General features: G+C 39.2%; 1 protein-coding gene across 1 annotated transcript in view; it reads left to right on the forward strand.

Annotated features, from left to right (window-relative positions):
* Positions 1-20,986, forward strand: part of iars1 (isoleucyl-tRNA synthetase 1) — a 46,999-nt gene extending 26,013 nt beyond the window's left edge. Inside the window, exons 19-34 of the mRNA XM_080025761.1 lie at positions 254-398; positions 1,202-1,322; positions 1,512-1,603; positions 2,167-2,244; positions 4,623-4,744; positions 6,699-6,801; positions 7,098-7,181; positions 9,323-9,497; positions 11,854-11,966; positions 13,245-13,340; positions 15,847-16,023; positions 16,312-16,432; positions 16,643-16,768; positions 17,058-17,204; positions 18,995-19,147; positions 20,022-20,986. Coding sequence (XP_079881887.1) covers positions 254-398; positions 1,202-1,322; positions 1,512-1,603; positions 2,167-2,244; positions 4,623-4,744; positions 6,699-6,801; positions 7,098-7,181; positions 9,323-9,497; positions 11,854-11,966; positions 13,245-13,340; positions 15,847-16,023; positions 16,312-16,432; positions 16,643-16,768; positions 17,058-17,204; positions 18,995-19,147; positions 20,022-20,104 — 1,936 coding nt within the window. The 3' untranslated portion in view covers positions 20,105-20,986. The remainder of the gene's footprint in view (positions 1-253; positions 399-1,201; positions 1,323-1,511; positions 1,604-2,166; positions 2,245-4,622; positions 4,745-6,698; positions 6,802-7,097; positions 7,182-9,322; positions 9,498-11,853; positions 11,967-13,244; positions 13,341-15,846; positions 16,024-16,311; positions 16,433-16,642; positions 16,769-17,057; positions 17,205-18,994; positions 19,148-20,021) is intronic.
* The last annotated feature ends 640 nt before the right edge of the window (positions 20,987-21,626 follow it).

Here is a 21,626-nt window from a genome sequence, read left to right on the forward strand (position 1 = left end):
CCCAGATACTCATTTTCATTTTGCATAGTGTCTTGGGACATCTCTATCGTTATTAGATCAATCAAAATGACCCACATTTTTATCCGTTACATTCCAGCATGTAATATTTCTTTAAAGGCACACTATGCAGCATTTTAATGAAAAAAATAAATTATAGAGTCACACAAAAATAATCCCTCTCAATGATCACTTGTCACTCATAATAAATCCCACCACTGTCTCACCCTCTCCTTCCCTGTCTGTCTCTCCGTAGACTGTACCTCATCAACTCTCCCGTGGTGCGAGCGGAGAACCTGCGTTTCAAAGAGGACGGTGTCCGCGACGTGTTGAAGGACGTCTTCCTGCCGTGGTACAACGCCTATCGCTTCCTGGTGCAGAACGTGCAAAGGTTACAGAAGGTACATACTTCATATGGCATCATCAATTCAAATAGGAAATTACTTGTTGTGAGTGCCATGAAATAATGTAGTAATAATAACTTAACTGTAGTAATACTTTTCCCTGTGTCACTGGTCAATGTATGGCTCGGAATAAGGGTCCAGTTTAGGGAAGAAAAAATAAATACAGAGGCAGGAAATATTTTTCTCAGCTCATCTCTGCTCTGCAGATAACTATTCCACAAGAGCAATTTACAAAAAAAATAAGAAGTCCAAATGTTGCTTACGTAGGACACTTGTCCACTAAAAGTCACACCTGCCAACCTGCGGTTAACTAATAGCTACAGTTTAGACCTGCAAATGTCAACTTTATCACCTAAAAACGTAGAAAAGAAAAATCGGTTGCAGTTTGACTTACTTGTACCACCTGCAGGCACCGGCATTACAGCTACGCTTTAGAGGTTTAAGGCAATGTTTATGACAAGTCTTAAAATGAAGCTATTTTAGGCATTTGAAAATCGGACAAGGGAGCCCATGTGATAATTGTTTGGAGAGGTAGTCACCTATTCAAAAACTACAGTATATTTATCACTTTTTCCCCCCAAGTAAATAAGAATGCATAGGAGTTGAATAACACACATTAATAAGTTAAGTTAAGATATTTCAAACAAAATGACTGAAACAGGCACAAACAGCAACTATAATAGGTGGCACAAGTGTCAAAAAAATTGCTGCAGAACTTTTTTTCCTTGCTTGTAAATGGCGTTACTTGAGTGCTGACCTAAAACGTAATTAATCTTTTTTTAATCGTATCTATTTGTCAGGAGGATGACGTTCAGTTCCTGTATAATGAAAACACGGTAAAACAGAGCGACAACATCATGGACAAATGGATTCTGTCCTTCACACAATCCCTCATCCAGTTCTTCAAGGCTGAGATGGACGGTGAGTCAGACACACACTTAACTCTAAACACCCACACCACTGATTTTATCTTCCAGGAACTCCCCTTGATATAGACAGTGGCTAAGAAAATAATGTCGTCATATCTTAAAAATCCATACCATCTAGCTAACAAATTGATGTGGTTTTCATATTTAGCATAAATCATCTGATAGTAATTTCTTGTCGCAGCTTACCACCTGTACACCGTCGTGCCCCGTCTGGTCAAGTTTGTGGACATGCTCACCAACTGGTACGTCAGGACCAACCGACGCCGTCTGAAGGTGAGACGACAGCTCTGAATAAATCAGTGCTTCCTTAGAGTAAATGTTGTGTTTATTTCAGGAGGACTCAATGTGCAAGTTTATAACAGCAGCTGGTAGTGAATAGACATGAGCCGGTATGATAATCTAACAGTGTGATAACCTTAAGCAAAATACCATGGTAACACAGTATTGCGTTACAGCTCTCAAAATGTGTTATATTGTAATGTGCGGCTAAAAAAATAAACTAAAACATATCGGTCACTAGTCGTAGTCAGATTTGTGAGTTAAAGGTTTGTATACATTAATTATAAACTGAAGTGAAGAACACAGTAGCTACTTTGCTTGTATGTAATATATCTTTCATTTTCACATGCATAATACATTCCCTTAATGGATATCGCCCTTCATCATGTATTCTCCATCTGTGGACATTTTATGGCAGTCAGTTTGTGTACATCGTAGTAAAACATTTGGTTGATGTGCATTAATGCGCTGATATCCGCTAGAGCCCTTTAAAAAAAAAAAATCTTTTCACTGTTCCAAGGGGAGCGACTGTATTGATGCATATGTGAACTTTGCAGGGAGAGAGTGGCACCGAGGACTGTCTGTGGGCGTTGGAAACCCTCTTCAGCGTTCTGTTCTCCATGTGCAGGCTGATGGTGAGTCATAATCTGTGTGTGTGTGTGTGTGTGTGTGTGTGTGTGTGTGTGTGTGTGTGTGACTGAGAGAGATGTGGGAAAATGCTTGTGGTGAGGCTTTGCTTTCATATATTGTACATGCAAAAAAACAAGGAAATGCTGCTGCTGTGGTAGTGGTGCGCTTGTATTGGTATGAATAATGCATGCGCAGTAGGAGTTTTTATTTATAACACAATGAAGATGTTTGCATGTGAGACAAGAGGCACACTACAAGCCAGATCAATACAGATCGGCTGTGAGCTATACACATACCTGCAAACTCGTCGCTTTTCGGCGATTTTCGCCGTTTTGAATCAAAATATATAACCCACGTGAATCGTATGGATCCAAAGAGTTTTTGTTTTTGGGAGGGGGGCGGGGTAGCGGCAGCTGCCAGAGAAGTCAGCCAGCGCTTCCCAGACTGGACTGTGTGGGCGACAAGGGAATATCGTTATCTTGGCAATAAAACATCTTTGGTAGACGTCATGAGTATTGTCCAATCAGCGTTAAGATCGGGCACCGTAAAGCATCACTGCTGCCGCTGTGTGTGTTCAGACTTTAGAATTGGCTAAAATTCTCAATCAAAGCCTTTTTGATAATAAAAAATAAAAAATTAGAGGCTTTGATTAAACACTGTCAATGCTTTAGAGGTGAATATAACTTAGCCTACTCGGCCGAAAACAGTAACTAACGGAGGGACGCAGCTCACTGTACAGTCCCTTTTATTTAGTCGCGCTGTCAGTTTGCCGACATGGCTCTCTGTATTCTTTATATGTCCATGATTTAGACTCGAGAAATAGAAACAGATCGCGGAAGCCGTTCCCGTAGACAACGTTAACGTGTAGGATATCCCCGACTGTGATTTCATCCATCAAACCACAGAGTTTTTTTCTGAGCGGCGTCTCACTCGCTCACACCTATGGCTCACATTGGCGAGGTCTCCCGAGTCCCGGTGATTTTCACCGTCACAGCGATCGGCTTTGTGTGAAGGTGATTTAACATCACGGTCGTAGACGAATGTTATAACTTTATGCTGCATATTTTGCACTGCACTGTTGACCCACACAGGACTCTTAAGTGAAGCTGACATTTTAATGAGCGCACATTGCAGAAATTAAGCGTCTGCAGTGCGCTCACAATCAGAGCCGGGCCCGAGGCATAAGCGAACTTAGGGGTTGCTTAGAGCCCCCGACCGACGGGTCGGGGGCGCCCTACCAACTGAGCTAAGGGCGCCCCTGGTAATCCAAGTTTAACTGATCACGTCACGTTCACGTCCATGCACAGTGTGTATTGAGTTTATTTAAAAACATTTGGAAATGGGGCTCAGATGCCCATGTACTGTATAACCTATTTCAGCCTCGTCTGTGGAAAAAGAGTTCTTCTGCTTCGTTCCTCTCATTGCATTTAAATGTATTCATTATATTACAGAGAAATATGTCCCATAAAAGAAAAAGAGCACCAAGCCCAACCCAGAGGACCCTGCATAATATTTTATTTTAAATTAACATTTTAATGGAAAATCCATGTGTCTTTCTTCAATAGCTTCTAATTCATCTGACCCAGTGTCTCCAAATTATTTGTTCACACATAATTCCTCAGATTTAGCCTCTTAATTTTCCTCTCAAAGTGCACCAGATTCATGCATTTCACTTTAAAAAGTACCCCTGGACCCCCTTAGAAGGGTCAGGATCTCAGCTGGCTATTATTTTCACCAAGCTGGACATTGGAGGCAATAGTGGAAAACTCTGGTTGTGTGAATGATATTTAACAATAGTCAATCATTTGGACAGCGAAAAACACCCGACCCCCCCTAGAAGGGACGGGTGTTTGTCACCTTTTTCACCTCCTATGAGTTTGCAAGTCTGTATACAAATTAATTTGCTGTATTTGAAATGGAAGAGAAACACATTAGAATAGAAAGTGAATTCACTTTGGCACAATTCTGTCTGAACTTTTCCACCACTTGAAGAAGAAAAAGTTACAGTAAAATACAGTAGAATATCTCCTCACGGTCCACTACCTGTCTATACTGTGTGTGAGCTGGAAAAAAAATCCAGTGTTAATACACAGCCTAGGCTTCGCAAATGAGCATGTTGCGATCCATGGTGGGACCTCTTTGTTTACATACAAGTTTACAGAGCCTAGGCTGTGTATGACCATCATATTTTTTTTCTCAGCGCACACACAGTACAGACAGGTAGTGGAAGGTGAAGAGATGTAAACAGATTTTCTTTTCACAACAAGCGTTCTCCAGAATCGCTGACCCCACCGTTTAATGTCAGAAAATTAACGGCAGTACAGTGCATTATATAATAATCCTCCTTTTCTACTTGCTTGTTTTCTTCCCCCCTTGCCCTCAGGCTCCCTTCACACCCTTCATTACAGAGATGATGTACCAAAACCTGCGAAACCTCATCGACCCCGCCTCTGTCGAAGAGAAGGACGCCAGCAGCATCCACTATCTCATGCTGCCCCAAACCAGGTTGGGAAAAAATCCCTTCAGTGAAACTCAGATACTTGGGGCATCGGTACTGTGCAAGTGGTAGCGTTTTTACTACACCAGCTGTTGTTCCTGGATGAGCGTACCCATGACAAAGGCATTAAGATAAACTATATAAAAATAGCATTCTTTGCACTGATGGACTCGTTTGCTATTACATGTACTTAATGATCATCAGTGGAAAAATTACTGACTGTTTCAGAAATATAAAAAAATTCCTTGTAGAAACTTTTAAAGAGGAAATTTGAATGATAGGCTGTCCACTTCACACGAGGAAAAAGTTGGGGGGAAAAAATGAAAAGGAAAGTGCCCTGAGAGAGTCACTATCCATGTTGGCTGAAAGGGGCATATGCGGGGAAGGTCAACGTGTCAACTCCGTACATCTGTTCTCCTCCACTTAGCTGCCGGCCTCTCACCACGGCTTGTAGAGATTCTGGCATGGAAGAGCAGAAAAGAGGATACTCTTTAAATGGAGTTTCCCCGCAGTGTTTGATAGTTAATGCCTGCTACACTTTTAATTATTATATAAATTATATTACCAATTCCTTTTTTTTTTTTTTTTAGAAGCCAAATTAATCACAGAATCCGATGCATCGGTTTGTCTGATTCTGCTTACGAAGTCTCTGCAATGGAGCAGTTCTGTAATTATTTAGAGCAGTATGTAACAAAAATCATCATCATAATAATAATAAGTTGGACAGATGTTTTGGGGTTGGCAGAACTAACTGCCTTCACCACTGTCTTGAATGCATTAAAAACCCATTTTAGTAATAATAATAGTTTTATTTCATTTTTCTCTGTAGGGATAATCCCTTGTTTCTAATAAAATATTGATCCGCTTCATTAAAATGTAAATATAAGTACAATATATGCCTTGGTGGCTTATCAGATGTGTAATGCCTGGGAGAGATTTCCGATTGCCACAAACTTAATTGCATCATCTTTAACTGTAAACAATTCTGCCATAATTAAATGTCCGTTTGATTTAGCAAGAAGTAAAACACTTTCTGTAATGGTTCATATAATCTCCACTGTCGCTTAGTGTTGCTGCTTTATTGGTCCTTTGTTTCCCACTGTTGAATGAATGGGACTACTTCAGCCCCCTCCCAATTGTCTGCCACCAGTCAGACGGTGGGAACAGCCACTTCTCAATCATCTCATTAAATGATTGGCTGTCCCTGGCGTCCCTTTTCTATTCTCATTTTGTGGGCACACATGCAGACACAGTCAATGTTGGTGCAGACAGTGAAAGCTAAAATCACTATGAAGGTTGATTCAATGGCTCTGCAGCTCTCATTTGGATTCAGAGGTGGAAGTCTGAAGTGGATATAATTAGTGGATGTTCCTGAGTGAAATTCTGGTTCTGATGGTTGAACTCTGTCTATCTACTGGTAGATGTTTGGTACTAATCCGGTCATGCTCTATTATTTATTTTTATTCAGTTAAACCAGAACATTATGAATTGTACCCTTTGAGTTATTGCTGAAATGCACTTTCATCCCCAAACTGTGCCCCACAGTTGTAAAGAGTTTTCCAGAATGATTCTACTAAAAAGATGAGTCTTTTTGAAAAGATATTCCCTTTCAGTCCTTTAGTGTAAGAGGCAGTGCGGTCAGATGGAACCCATTATAATTGCAAAAGTCAAAAAAAGTCAGAGCCCTACTTAGCTGCCCCATTCTCTTCAGGATGACATTGAATCAGCACTTAATAGGAGTGTGAAGGTTTACAAAACTTTCTAAACGGTTACACAATGTAAATTTAACCGTACAAGTTAACGGTTTAACCTTCAAAATAGAAAAGAAGTGGATCTTTTTTTATTTATTTTTTCTAAACGTTTATGCCTTACTAACCGGTTACACATGCACACCCCTACTACATACATATTGTATGATGTGGTGATACTGAGATTTTCTGTATTTCTGTTTGTGTTTTACAGAGAGAGTTTGATTGACAAGCGCATTGAGAGCGCTGTCTGTCAGATGCAGTCTGTGATTGAGCTGGGCAGAGTGATCCGGGACAGGAAGACCCTGCCTGTCAAGGTGAATCATCAACTCAATGCAATCTCTTCACACGCTCTGGGGTTTGAAACATGCAACTTGTGGGCTAATGTTGGACAATTGCAATGCAGGAATTGAGGTCATTTAGCAAGGCTTTCTCCATTATTTTCTCTTATATTTCTTCTAGATTTTGTTTAGCTTCAAGTGTATCTGGTTGTTTCATATTAGTTGATTAGATATAGGTATCATTGTGTTGATTAATAAAAACTTATTCTATTATATATTAGTGTGTTTTTTTTGTTCTGGAGCTATTGACCAACTGTAGTGTTTTATTCCAGTACCCATTGAAGGAGGTGGTAGTTATTCACCAGGATGCAGAGGCTCTAAAGGACATCCAGTCCCTGCAAAAATACATCCTGGAGGTATGGAAACTTTTTTCTCTTTTTTTTTTAAAGATTATTTTTCAGCGTTTTCTTTTGCTTTATTCTGCTTTATCCATTTGATTCTGACCCGCAACATATAAATACACTTTACAGATAAAGGTCCACATGAGATAAGGGCTTCTCTTACGACCTTCTGTTGGATCCAGGAAGCTTTATCTAAGTTCAAGACTCTTCTTATCTCTCACTCTGTTCATGTTTCATTTCAGTTTGGCAAAAACATTTAACCTCGCTGACTTTGTGTTTATAAGGTTAATTTGTTCAGAATTGAGATCATTTTAAGGTCCCGAAGGCCAGGAAGAAAAACTACAAACTCTCTTAGAATGTTTGTTATGAAATTTCAGTGAAGCAGAGCATTTCAAAATTAGGTTTATCAAGTCTGGATTTGCCAAACCTGTTGCTTTTACTTAAATTCCTTTATTGTTATTATATAATTAATACATACAAATAATTTGTATCTTTTATTATTGCTACTTCAAATGTATTACAATAATTATACCACTACTTTAATGAGCACCAAATGGGGACCTACTGATAAATAAACAATAATAATTAAATAAAGTAAATGTTAAATAAAAAATGTATCGATTGTTATTGTCGTCTGGTTTACCGACTAGATGATTTCATGGCTAATCTGCTCTCTGAGTAAATAAAATGTTTTATGGGCCATTTACACCAAATATCTGCAGTAATAACAGTTTTTCACTGGATTTTAGAACGCATTACGCTTAACTTTAGATCCCTTAGAATCGCCTTATCCGATCTATAGAGAAGTGTTTGCTTTCAGCACCCTTCCAGCACGAGCATATTTCATGGGTCCGTCCACTTCAGTGGCCTGCGCTTAAGTCTTAACTCTCTTAAAAAGAGAACACACAGCATCTTAGTACCTCACAACCAAGCAGGGGTGAATCCTGACTGCTGCTGATTACGTTTTTATCGTCTATGTCTTGAGGCAGCACATTTCACAAATTATCTCTACAACACAAAATGTAAGTGGTTGTTAATGGTCAATGGCCAATTAGATTTTTTAGCTTTGCTCGGCGGAAAAAGTTTGTTGATAACTCCACCGTGGGCTAACTCCAATGAGTTGCTGTGCGAGTCGTCGGCAGCCTGAATGTATTGTAATGCACCAACTTTCTGTATATTTCCAGTTTCAAAGTCCTCACACGCACACAAAGCCATATATATAAACCCTCATGAATAAAAGAGGTTCTTTTTGAGCCCTTTTGCAATCATTCTTCTATTCTGTTTTCACTAACCAAGCTCAAAAACAAAAGCTACTATTTTCAACCCCTCACTGCCTTTAAGTTCATTATTCAGCACACCACTGCATCTTAACTATTCTAGAACTCTGTCTCACTCAACTTTTCAGGGTGATTGACAGGAAGAAGCTGTGCATGGCAGGCCGGGGTGGGTGTCAGTGTGGATAAATTTAGTATCTCTATTTCTCCTTCAGATATGACTGGATCACAGATTTCTCTCTCTGTACTCCAAAGGAATGGCTTTATAGACTTATTGGTTGATTTCATGGATGACCTACTCTCTGAGTCAATGATTCTCTGGAATCAATTATCGATTTGCTCTTTAGAGTAGATTCTTGGGGTATTTAAAGTTTTACATTTTTAATGTTAGATTCATTTATTTTTCATTTTTAATGGAATATTCTGATTTAGTTTTGCCTTTACATTTTGTCATTAAAAAAAAAACTATGACATGAATATGGGCATGTTTACCCATTATATCTTAGAAACAGACTCATCTAAATAGTGAACATATTTTCGCATTACATTTAAGATGTATAATTCATTTGGTTGAGGACACGTGTATGTGCTGGTTTCATGATAAGTTTTGTTACGGTTAAACTGAACAAATGCCGTCGGGTCACGTAAAGTCCAAGCCGTCGCCATGAGAGCTTTGTTCATTTTCTTTAGCTTACTTTTTGTAGTGTTTAATGAAAAGGCCTTAAAAGGGTCTTAAACTTAATTTCATGCATAATTCAATTGGCGTTGTAATAATTATGCTGTGTGTATTATCTTTTTTTTGCAGCACGCATATTATATTTTATTTCAAAACAGTGACTTCACTTTTCCTAAGATGTGCGTCTTCTTTTTTCCATCCTCCAGGAGCTTAATGTGCGGGAGTTGACAATGTCAACAGACAAGGACAAGTACGGGATCCGTCTGAGAGCTGAGCCAGACCACATGGTGCTGGGCAAGAGACTAAAAGGAGCTTTCAAAGCCATCACTGCTTCTATCAAGGAGCTCACCAGCGAACAGCTAGAGGCTTTCCAGAAGACAGGTATGAGTTTTATTGTGTCTGCAAAAAAGGAAAGTCAGAATCTACAAATCCCACTTGTGGTGCAAAAGAAAAACAACACAACCTACAGCATTGTATATGCACATCGTCATCAGATCAATATACTTGATTAGTTTGCATTTCACGTAAAAAGGATTAAAATACATTTGCAATTATTTCTTTACCAAATAAATAGCTAGTTAAGAGCTGTAGGTTAGTTTTAGGATTTTGAACACAACTGCACAATTGCTGCACTTTGTTTTATTAATTTATCATATTTATTTAACCCAAAACTCAACCACCAATCTTTGTAATGAGACCTGCACAGACAGAATGCCAGTATACTCTCAGAATGGCAGGCCTAACCCTTCTGAAACTATACTCAGAGCTCAAGTACGGAGCACAGCAGTGCAAGGTATCCTGTCTCTCCAATTATAGAAAGAGGAGGAGAGCCTTCCATGAGTCTCGGGGGAGAGGAGAGGCAGTGGAGGTCAGCGGGGCTGTGGGAACATAACATTACCAATCACTTGGAAGTGATGTCTGTCTAGCCCGTAGCGAGGGGGAAAAAGGGGGATGAGTGATTGAAGGAAAGAGATAGATGTGGTGGAGGATGGTGATGGACAGAGGAAACACACTGATGGAAATGTCTAGGGCTGAACCACCAAGTTATATTTCCTTTTTGATCAAGAGTGTGCAGAAGGCATTTTAAATGTGCTACACTGTATAATGCATTGCTTATCTTTGTCTCAAGACAGTAAATGTGAAATCAGATTAGCTTAGCACAAAGACTAAAAGCAGGGGGAAACACACAGTACAGAGAGGTAGTGGATCTTGAGGAATTATTCACTGATTTTATTCAAAAAGTGCATTGACAAAAACATGCTCTATAATCACTGACTCCACATTTAACTGATCAGTCCGTTTGTGGACTGGACCGTACAATACTGTCTCTGAAGTCTACCTTTAACCTAGTGAACAATTTCTAGCTCAGAATTCATGACTCAAAAACCTTGGTCCAAATTAGACCATGAGGGCGGCAATTTGGCTTATTGTGGGCTCCTGGCCATTGGTGGTATTACTCAGTGTTCCTTACCTGTTCCTTTTGATCCCAATCCTTTTGACAGGGGGGCAAGAAAAGAGGTTAAGAAAGAGGGAGGTAAAGAGCAGAGAAGCAGGGGAGGGAACGCAGGAAATCAAAGCGTGGAAATGGAGGATAAAAGAGAAACGCAGTGACTGTTTCACCCAGCCTCTGGGTGTTGCGAAGTACAGAGGAGAGGAGAAACACGGTCATGGTTTTTAGTCAGAACACAGACGTGGGTAATTGCTGCCACCGGCGCAATGGTTGATATAAACCTGACTAGAATGGGGTTTGCTGTATTGTTTGAAAGCTCAGATCTCATGTGGATGCGGCGAGGAAGACGGCAAACTAAAGGGGGATCGCAAAATGGAAACCAGCGCAGGTCCAGACCCCTGCTAATTTAAAACAAAGCCTCGGCCTGCATGGGAGTTCAGAGAGTATTATTTTCTTCCTTTTTTTAGTATAGATGGCTGTAATATAGAAACCTTTTCAAGAATCCGAGTCGAAGATGCAAACTATGCCAATTAAATACATAGTATTTAATTGTACACAATCTGTTGGCAATTTATTCAAATTTAATTAGTAGAATAGTGGGGCACTAAAATGTTTATCATCTCATTTACACCAAACTCTATAGCCAGCATATATTTAATCATAATGAGGCTTTAATAATCACTTACTTATTTTCGTCCTCATTTCCATTTTGTTCACGTATAGTTGATTTCTTATTTGCGAGTTGAGGATCTTATCAGAAAATCAGAGTGTTATACTTATGTAGCTGAATTATAATGGTATTGTTATTGTTATGTAGTTCAACTATTATGCAGTGACAAACAAATGTTCAAACATTTTCCTTATAACATATTGGTAACATCCAAATTACATGTTGTGGTTAGTTCAGTTGTACATCACATAATACTGTATCGTCCAACATGATTGTTACTAAGAATATCCCACCTTAAGAGTAAAATCACACTATTTGTGGTAGTTAACCTATTTAATGAGTGTATGTTAAGTAGGGTTTGACTCATTTTCCATCCCCCTAGTGAATTGAGTGAATTGGGATCAGTACAATAACTCTGGTAAGATAGTCAGACAGACAGACAGACAGACAGACAGACAGACAGACAGACAGACAGACAGACAGACAGACAGACACTTTATTGATCCCGAATGAAATTCTGATATCCAGTAGCCGCATACATACATACTAACAAACCCCCTTGTCAAGTTAAAACATTGTTATGACCATATATTAATGTTGTTGTGGTTCTTTCTAAGGATCCATCATGGTGGACGGCCACGAGCTTCATGAGGAGGACCTGAGGCTGATGTACACCTTCGACCAAAGCTCAGGCTCGGCCGTGCAGTACGAAGCCCACTCTGATGCACAGGTATATGCTAAAAATACAAACTCCCATTATTTTGGCATTTGATGAATTGTCATGCAAATTAAAACACCCTTCTAAAATGTTATAGTATTCTTGAGTTTCTTGGGACAAACTTAGCGTCCCTGTATAAAGGTTATAGCTGTTTGGAAGACAGCACAGTGCTCCTCCTCACACGACTGCCTTCAGGTACTATTGTATCACACATATTTTTTTAGCTTGGGGAATTTAATGTACTTGAATTAATATATTTTCTTCTTAACACTTTTTCATGTGTTAATATGCATACAAAAGTTAATAGAACTACACACACACACACACACACACACCTACCTTCATTATCTCCTCTACTGTCCTTCCCTCCTTACTGCTACATTTCTTACTGTTGTCATGTAGATTTGGGTTTCAAAGTGAAATGTAACCGGATCTAATATATAAACATATATACTGTATGCTACTGCACCGCTTCTCCTGCTTCACCTAGCTGCCATATACTGTGAATACATTTACGTGTCCCTTTCTGTGAGTGTGATGTATGAAATCATTTCATGGCTAAGTGGAAAGCAGCATGTATGCGTTTCCCACAGGCCCTCTCTAATCAGTGCTCCTCCAAGCGCATACACACCGCACGGCTGCACCTTAATACCAGTTTACTGAGCTGACTTTTTAATTCTCTCTGTTACACTCGCTCACACTGACTCTCCAGCACCCATCTGTCTGTATCTCTGTTCTCTCTCACTCTCTCTCTGTCTCCCTCTCTCTATCTCTCTCATATTCACTTTCTATGTTTGCTTTGTGCACTTCTCTCTGTCATCTCTTTCCATCCTTTTCCCCTTTGTAAAGTGTTCAGGGCTGGCTGCTGTCGCTCTTTTTCTCTGGCTTTTTAGTTTGATAGTTTTTGGGAGTCTGGTCACGTCTTCATGTACTGTACATACTCCATTTAAAACTGAACTTCAAAATAGATGTATAGAGTTGAAAAAAGCATTTTATAGGATAGGACAGGATAGCTTACATTGAACATTACATCAAAATGCATTTTTGATTGTGCCATTAGCTCAGCAAACAACACCTTCCATAAGGAAAAACAGGGGTGAAGTAAAGCGATGAAAATAGACCTATAGACCAAGATTTAAAACATGTTAATAAACTGGGGGTTATTACAGGCTACTTGAGGCGGTCTTTCTTATCAAAATGTTATAAACCATTTCATTCTTTGGGATAATTCAAGCAGTTCTGAGATCAGTTGAACTTGTGTAGCTCAAACTCCTCCTGTTGTCCTTTTAGGTGCTTGTGCTGCTGGACGTCAGCCCGGACCAGTCCATGCTGGATGAAGGCGTCGCCCGTGAGGTCATCAACCGCATTCAGAAACTACGCAAGAAGGTGGGGCGAATTTATTTCAGGAGCACTACTATAGCCATGGAGATATGAGTGACACATAACACACCACTAGTGAATGTTACAATCCAGTGTCTAATGAATACAGTCTGACAAATTAAAAACAGTTTGCCAATACGTGTAACCAGGGCTGTGCCAGGGTGAGCAAAACATGCCACTGAGACAGTTTGAGCAGTTGTACTATAAGACAAGATATCTTCCAAGGTTGTTGAAATGTGAGTGATTTATGATCCTTAGTTCAAGGGAAAGAAAATTGACCAAGTACAAGAAGCATTTACCGTATTTTCCGCACATGACTTTAATGAGGGTCACCCCTCAATTGGTCTCTCGAGGATAAATAAAAGTTAAATGAAAATGAAATGAAAATAAGCCGCAGGTGGGGGTGAGGGGATTGTTGGGAAAAGTGATGGCTGCTTGAGGAAGCTCCCATTTATTAACATTTCAACAAACAAGTTGCATATTTGCATAACGTATTCAAGTGTAACCATTTAGTGCAATAGTAGATAGTCTACAGAACATATACTGTGCTGTGTAATTATTATATCATTAGCCGCACCGTTATATAAGCCGCAGGGTCGAAAAATGGGGAAAAAGGCGCGGCTTATAGTCCGAAAATTACGTTAGTTAGCGAGCAATGACTAAAACAATTCCACAAAATACTGTTCAGCATTTTTAATGATGAGCTAGTGAAAGATAGCAAGACAAGTAAAATAAATGTTACTATAATTGTATTTGTTTAGATAGTATCTTTTGAGTTACCGTAATTTTCGGACTATAAGCCGCGACTTTTTCCCCATTTTTCAACCCTGTTATTACACAGCACAGTATATGTTCTGTAGCTAGCTACTATTGCACTAAATGGGAACACTTACGTACGTTATGCAAATATGCAACTTGTTTTTTTAAATGTTAATAAATGGGAGCTTCCACAAGTAGCCATCGCTTTCCCGACAATCCCCTCTGTGCATGAACTCTTACATATGGTAATTAAACATTATAACACCTGCGGCTTATAGTCCAGTGCGGTTTATAGTGCGGAAAATACGGTATATTTTTTACTTCTGCCTTTCTGACTGTCTGATAACAATAAAAGTTCCGGGGTTCCGTACTGGACCAAATATGTTACAAAAGAGGTAATTTGACATCATCATATCATGTGCTCCAGAAAACTGTGATGGACCTTTTTGAAGTATTTTCTGATATTATAAGCCATATACTATTAATTAGTGGTGAAAATAAGTTTCAGCTCTACATTGTCGACCATGCACTGATTTTTTTTTAATTTTTATTTATTTTTTTTTCACATTTCTCTCCCCCCTTTGTTCACCCCGTCCTCCCCCCTTCCTCTTTATGTCCCATGCTAATTTTGTCAGGGGGCAGTTTTGAAATCTTTCCACTGCAGCGTCACAGTGAGAAGTTTCTCCATCATAAGGCAGGCTTAATGGAAGCTTAATTACAGTCTGGCCCCTTTCAGATTCTAATGTTGGAGCTTTTGAAGTGGTCTGGGGAGTAAAGACGGATTAGCCAACAGCCCCTTGTTTTCACAAGCAACAAACAGTTTTTTCCGTGCCCCTATAGCAGTAGTGTGCACTGGCTCCCGGCCAGGCTAAATTCCTGCCGTTATTTCAAACTGAGATCTGTTAGGAATTTTCCACCCAGCGGATGGGAATTAATTTCTTACAATTCCTTTGGACATGTTTGGTAGTAGTTTGTGGGTGTGCATGCGTGTCATTATCAATGTTTGCGTGGGTTGTTTGTGTTGTGTGCACATGTAGGGTTAAGAAACATAGGTCAGCATTTCTTTTTTTATATTGTTTTTTTTTATTGGATTGCTCCAAAACTGGAGATCTCTGTAGATATATCTGACGTTCCCTTCAGCGTAACGTCAGTACCTTGACTTGGCAGGAAAAGCCTATAAACCTTCCTCCATTGATTGACTGCTGCTCTGTGTCAGGCGAACGTTATGCCTCTGCCCTTGAGGCACATACTGCAATTGGTGTGTGTGTTTCCGTGTGTGTGTGTGTGTGTGTGTGCTTGTGTGTGTGTACGGCTGTGCACACTGAAGATTAGGATGAGATCAATCTGTCAAGGTTAGAGGAAGCTAGGAGCATTCCCTTCTACCTGTATATTTTCTCATATAATGTCTGATTTTTGCTTTTTAATCCATGTCCTCTCTTATTTTGTCTGACCATCCATTTTCTTTATCCCATCCCCACTTGCATCTTTCATGTGTTTGTTTCTTCTAAATTCCATTTTCTTACAGAGGAGAAAAAAGCTCTATAGAGAATTACTTTGCTGTCAGAACTTTATTCTTTGGCAGTTGTTTGTTTATTCAGATAAAATAGCTTTTGGAGATTATTGTGCATTGTTGTTTGGAAAGCTATTTTCCAACTAAACAAATACTCCCTTCTCTACCACTTGGTGTTCATTAAGTTACTTTCAGAAAACTATATGAAACTATATTTCTCTCTCTCAACCCTGTTCAAAACAGGGCCATTTGGTGCCTTCTGACGAGATAAGTGTGTACTACCGCTGCAAGCCAGAGGGGGAGTATTTGGACTCTGTGATCCAGGCTCACACTGACTTTATCTTGGCCACCACCAAAGCTCCACTGTTGCCCTTCCCTGTGCCCAAGACTGCTGGCGTCATCATAGAAGAAACGACTCAGGTATGGCAAGGACACTTCAGGGCGAAAAGGAATATTGTTTGCTGTACTGGGATACACCGGCAATTTAAGAGGCAGCTCATTGTGCACCACAGTTTTTCAACATGTATAACACCTGCTGCTAACAGACAGTGTGCTATCATAAGCGTGAGTGATAAGTATATTCCTAAAATGTTTTTTTAATAGATTTTTAATGATAAAAATATAACTGTTAGTCGTTTGGTATAGATTTTTAGTTCAAACGACACTTCAGTAAAGAACATAAAGTCAGTGTCTCTCTCTCTCTTGCAGCTGAAGGGCTCAGACTTGGAGTTAACCATTGTTAAGGGATCTTCAGCCCCTCGGGCCGCTCTGAATGGACCGGCTTGCACCTACGTGAACCTTAGGGTCAAGGTCAACAATAAAGAACAAGGTAACACATGGGTCGTCCAAGAAGGATGTCTGCTTTTCTTGTCAGAAAAACATCCAGCAAGAATGTGTATAACTGATAAACTGTCAATAGATGCTCTTAGGATATATGCATTTTTTTGGGTTAAATGATCATCTGCTGTTGTCGAGATAATAAAATGTGTGCCACACCATTTGACTATGTTAGTAATCATGTCACTGGTTTATTCTTCAGAGGGCATGGTGCTGTTGGAGAACCCCAAAGGTGACAACAGACTGGACATGAACAAGCTGAAGACAGTGTGCAGCAGCATCTTTGGAACCAATAACACCCAGCTGAGATTCTTCAATGGCCAGACTGGTGAGAACCGGTTATGATCCGCACCCAAAGACATTAATGCAGCTTTTTTTTAAGCAGACAAGCTAACCCCATCAAAGGTGGCTAGCTAACGTCATGTTTTATCATTTACATTAGTTATTTTTGCCCTATTTTTATCACCTAACTGGAGGTTAAGTATAAAGCTTTTCCTTTTTATATTTAATTTTAATTAAGAAACAAAATGATTTGATGAATGATCACTGAATTGAAGTAAGGATCTACATCTCATTTGTCTGTTTCTGTCCATGTGCATTTTGTTTGTTCATTACAGAGTTGAGCAGCAAAGTGGACCTTCAGGCTCTGAGCGGCAACACTTTGTTAGTCACATCAGCCTCTTCCGCCCCTAGTGCAGCCCCCAGCACCAACACCCTCCTGTGTCCTTACCTGAACCTGGTGCTCTGCAACGCACAGCCATCCGGTGAGAAACACACACACACACACACACACACACACACACTGTAAAAACAGTCATGCATAACTGATAACTCAATCTCACTGTCCCACTGTTTGCCGCTGTCATTATTTGTTTTAATTTTAATCAACAAATCCCCTAGAGAGTCCAAAACGCACAATGAATTTATTCTGCTGACAAGTTTTGTTTGTGTAGTTCAAGCTTTTAAATTTTTTCACATGTAGCTCCAACAGATTGGATTCTTTGTTGTTTCAGTGTACTAAGTGGAAAAAAGAAATACTGCGAACCTTTTGAATTTTAAGATTAGCATACCATTCCACAAAAAATCACAAATTGGAGTCCTGCATTCATGTTTGAGATTGAGCTAATTTTAAAGGCAAAGTTTTACATTTTTCTAAATAATTGTTATGTTTATTTTTCTCATTATTGGGTTCATGTATTTTGTCACCTGGCTGCAAATCAAAATTCCCATTAAGGACCAAAATTGGATGGACCACTTTTGCCATTTGCATGTCAATACAGTTCAGTTAATAATAATTTGAAGTTATAACCAGAATGACTTTGCACAGAAATAGGGATGGGGCCGATCCAATCCAGTATCGGTATCGGGTCCGATATGGCCGAAATCTGCATATCGGATATCGGACTGTCAGCTCCGATATTTAAAAAAAAAAGAAAGACATTTTTTATTTTTATTTTTTTTTAAATGAAAGAGCGAACGAGCCTGTGCGAGCATGCACCGACGTTCGGTGGAGGGAGAGAGGACACCACTTTCTAGTTAGACATACAGTACCAGTTTGTTAGCCAGTGAGCTAACCAAAGCTAACCCAAGTCAAGGAAGTGGAGAGGCTTCTGCACTGTGACAAATTCTACTATGTAAAATACAGCCAGAGAGAGGAAGACTGGGCAGACAAACACACCACCACATATTCTAGTGGGGCAGAAGTGATCATTGAGAAGGATTATTTTTGTGTGACTCTATAATTGATATTTTCATTAAAATATTGCATAGTCTGCCTTTAAGATAAACCTATATGCATTTGTGTATATATCTTGCTATTTTTAAATTAGAATTGCTTAAGCATTCCTAACCTTACACATAACCTCACCACCAACAATTTTTTTATGATAATTAGGATATCGTATCGGACAATATCGGTATCGGCCGATATCCAAAACCCAGACATCGGGATCGGAACTAAAAATAGTGGATCGGTGCATCCCTACACAGAAACTAGAAACAGGGAAACAACTAGTCTGTTATTACATTATAGATTCTAAAAGCTCAGATACAAGTTACTCTGTGAGTTAAAGATTATTTAATTTAAATTTTCATATCATTTGTAACCTTTAAACCTATTTCAAACTGTCAAACTATTCCTTCAACTAATGTTTATACTGGTATTCAAACTATGCATCATATTTCATCAGTTGATCTGGTGTTTTGTGTATAAAATAAGAATCTGTACAGCAACTAGCAACTATCTGCTAATTTCCACCACTGGGAAATTTACTAAAATCCTGCTTGATCCTTTCGGTCATTAAAATTCAACCCCTTTCACCCCTATATCTATCAATTGATCATCTAGGCTCTCTCTCTCTCTGGTCCCTTCTTATTGATCTATCGTTTCCCTCCTCTGTCTCCTCCCTTTTCCCATGGCTAGGCTTAAGCTCGCTACCTTCCCAGGACTTGTGGAAAAGGCCTAACAAGCTCGCCAATTATTTTCTTAATTTGATAAGGAAATAAAGTCTGTGTGGTGTTCTTCTCTTCAACACTCTCTTGTTATCTCCTGCAGAGTGCCAGACAGGGGAGGTGGGCACCCTGCTGCTGCTGAACCCCGTGGGTCAGAATGGGCTCCAGCACTTAGGTCTGCTCTCTGAGGCCGCCAAGGTTTTCGGCCTCCGCAGCAGACGCCTCAAACTCTACCTGGACCAGGACCTCACCCAGGGTAAGATGAAAAGATGTCGGGTGTCTTTCTGGCTTTGAAGTTCTTCTAAGACATACAGTGTGAGGGAGGAAAGTTTTCACCTTGTCAAAAAGTTACATCTTAGCACAGGTATTGAGCAGGATAAAGGCTCAAACCAGCATCACCATATGAGACAATACGACATATTAAAGCTGTTTAGCCATTTTAATTTTTTATAATGCAGTGATTCAATGATTCTATAAAACTTGTTTCATTTGAATTGGCTTTGCATCTCACAGTTTGTTAAAATTAGCTGACGCAAAGAAAGCCAGAAGATGGTGAAGTTGCTAACTCAGGTTTTACATGATAAGCACTATTCCTACTACCAGCAAATCTAAGATTTATTTCACAAAATGCTCCCCATGTGCAAAACATGGAAGTTACAGTAAGTATTTGGTCTTGTTCTATGTTAGATACAACAGAGAGAATTTTTTCTCTATTCGGGCAACATGTGTTTCAGTTCTTTGCCTGCAACTTGGGTTACAACATGGGCTTTTCAGCTTAATGAAATGCTACTGCAGTGTTAGTATTGTGTAATCCTTTTATAACAGGTCAGTGAGTAAGTGACTATGATACGAATGGGCTCGAATTGATTGTAATAAAATGGTGCATTGTGATAGAAAAAAGTACACCACATTAGTTAATGACACTTAGTTTGTTTTTTGTTTTATATCCTCTTTATTATTTAATTTAAATTAAATGATCATCCCTATTCGCAAAGTTTAAGAGCTTATAGAGATTTTCTTGTTTGAAAACTGTGATCTATTGTGATAGCTTAATAGGTTTCTGGCTCTTAATTTGAGCAATAAATCTAAACAAACATATTTTGTAACCATTTAATATCTGTGTTTTTCAGAGGTGCCAGCTGATTCGTCCATAAAATCTCTAGACACCAAAACTCTATTTGTGAGAGTTCTTCCGACAACCGCCGAAGCATAAATCCAGAGAGGCCGTCCAAGGATCTTGGCATTAGCATTTGTCTCGGATGCCTAAAAGTTTCTTTGAAATACGACACCCCACCCAAACGCCTTTCTGCTGTACACCGGATTGTACATTGGCGTTATTTGTTTAGATGCTGTTTTGGAAATCCTGATGCAAAGCAGGCTTGTTCTCGTCAAGTTCACAACTGTTACTCCATGAAGTCAGTGTCACCCATGTCTTGACATTTCTTAAAGACAGCTTCAGGCGCAGTATTGGCCTGCCTAAAAGGGTCTTGAGATAATGATGTGTTTCAACGCATTTTAACATCTGATAGTAGCTCTATATATTCATCATAGTAGGTCAAGACTTAACATACTGTTCCTTCTGTCTCAGTTTATTTCCCTTGTCTGTAATTTGTCACAAATTCTGACAGTTTTCTCAGAAAGCACAATGGGTTGCTAGGCATTACTAGGTATTACTTCTGGTTATCTTAAGAGAAGGTAATTACATTACTTCTTAACCTGAAAGTGGATGCACTTCAGCATCAGAATGGTTGTTCATACATAAGAGTTGAGTAAACCCCCCTGGATACATATGTAAAATAGACAGTCATGGAACATGGAATTTTTCTAAAGGAATGAAAAAACAGCCATCAAACAACCCAGAAACCTTACAAATCTAGTTGTTTAGTGTTCATGTTTCAGTAAAAAATAATAATAGCCACTTCCATTCAAGGCTTATTTAAGATGAGCACAGTCCATAGTAATAAATGATTGAAATGAGTGAAATGGATTATTTTGGGCTGGCTTACCTTCAGGACAAAAACGGATCGCTAATAAAAAAGAACAACAAATGGCTTATGTACTATTTCTAAGTGACAAATGGAATAAATCAATGCTGACCGAGAATCAACATGATTTTGTCTCCCTTTCTGGATTGTTTAACATTTCTATGACGTAAGGAGACACATTGTATTTGTGGGACTCTTAAGATATGCAAACATTATTGCCTTTGCAGTTGTAGCTCTTTATTTATTATTATTTCCATCATGAACTACAAGGTCAAGGAACAAGTGCAACAAAATGGATTACAAATGCCTTCAGCATGAATGAATTAATATAAAAGAATAGTTTGACAAATTGGTAAATTAGCTTAGTGGCTTTTCAACAGCGAGAGTTGTTTGAGGACATTTATACCAATGACATATCTGTCCCAGCGGCTGCTAAATGAAGCATATAAAGACTAAACAGGGTTGCATTGGGAAACTGTTCACCTAGGTCTGTATGAAGGTTATACATTTTTTCCTAACAGCTTCTTTTTAAAATGTGTAAAAACTGTGCCAGCTTGTGGTTTTGTTGTTCATTCTGTGAGACCATTTGAAAATGTGTGCAGTGTGACTTAACACCGGAGGAAGCTGCCCGCATGTTTTCTCTTTGCAAAAGACTGAAGACTAGATTTGTGAAGATTAATTATGGATATCGAGGATTTTTATAGTCAACAGTGTCCTAAATGGACAGTGGCACTCTTCCTAGTTTCTGAT

Source organism: Ammodytes marinus (assembly GCF_949987685.1).
Source record: "Ammodytes marinus genome assembly, chromosome: 4".
In the NCBI taxonomy this organism is placed as follows: Eukaryota; Metazoa; Chordata; class Actinopteri; order Uranoscopiformes; family Ammodytidae; genus Ammodytes; species Ammodytes marinus.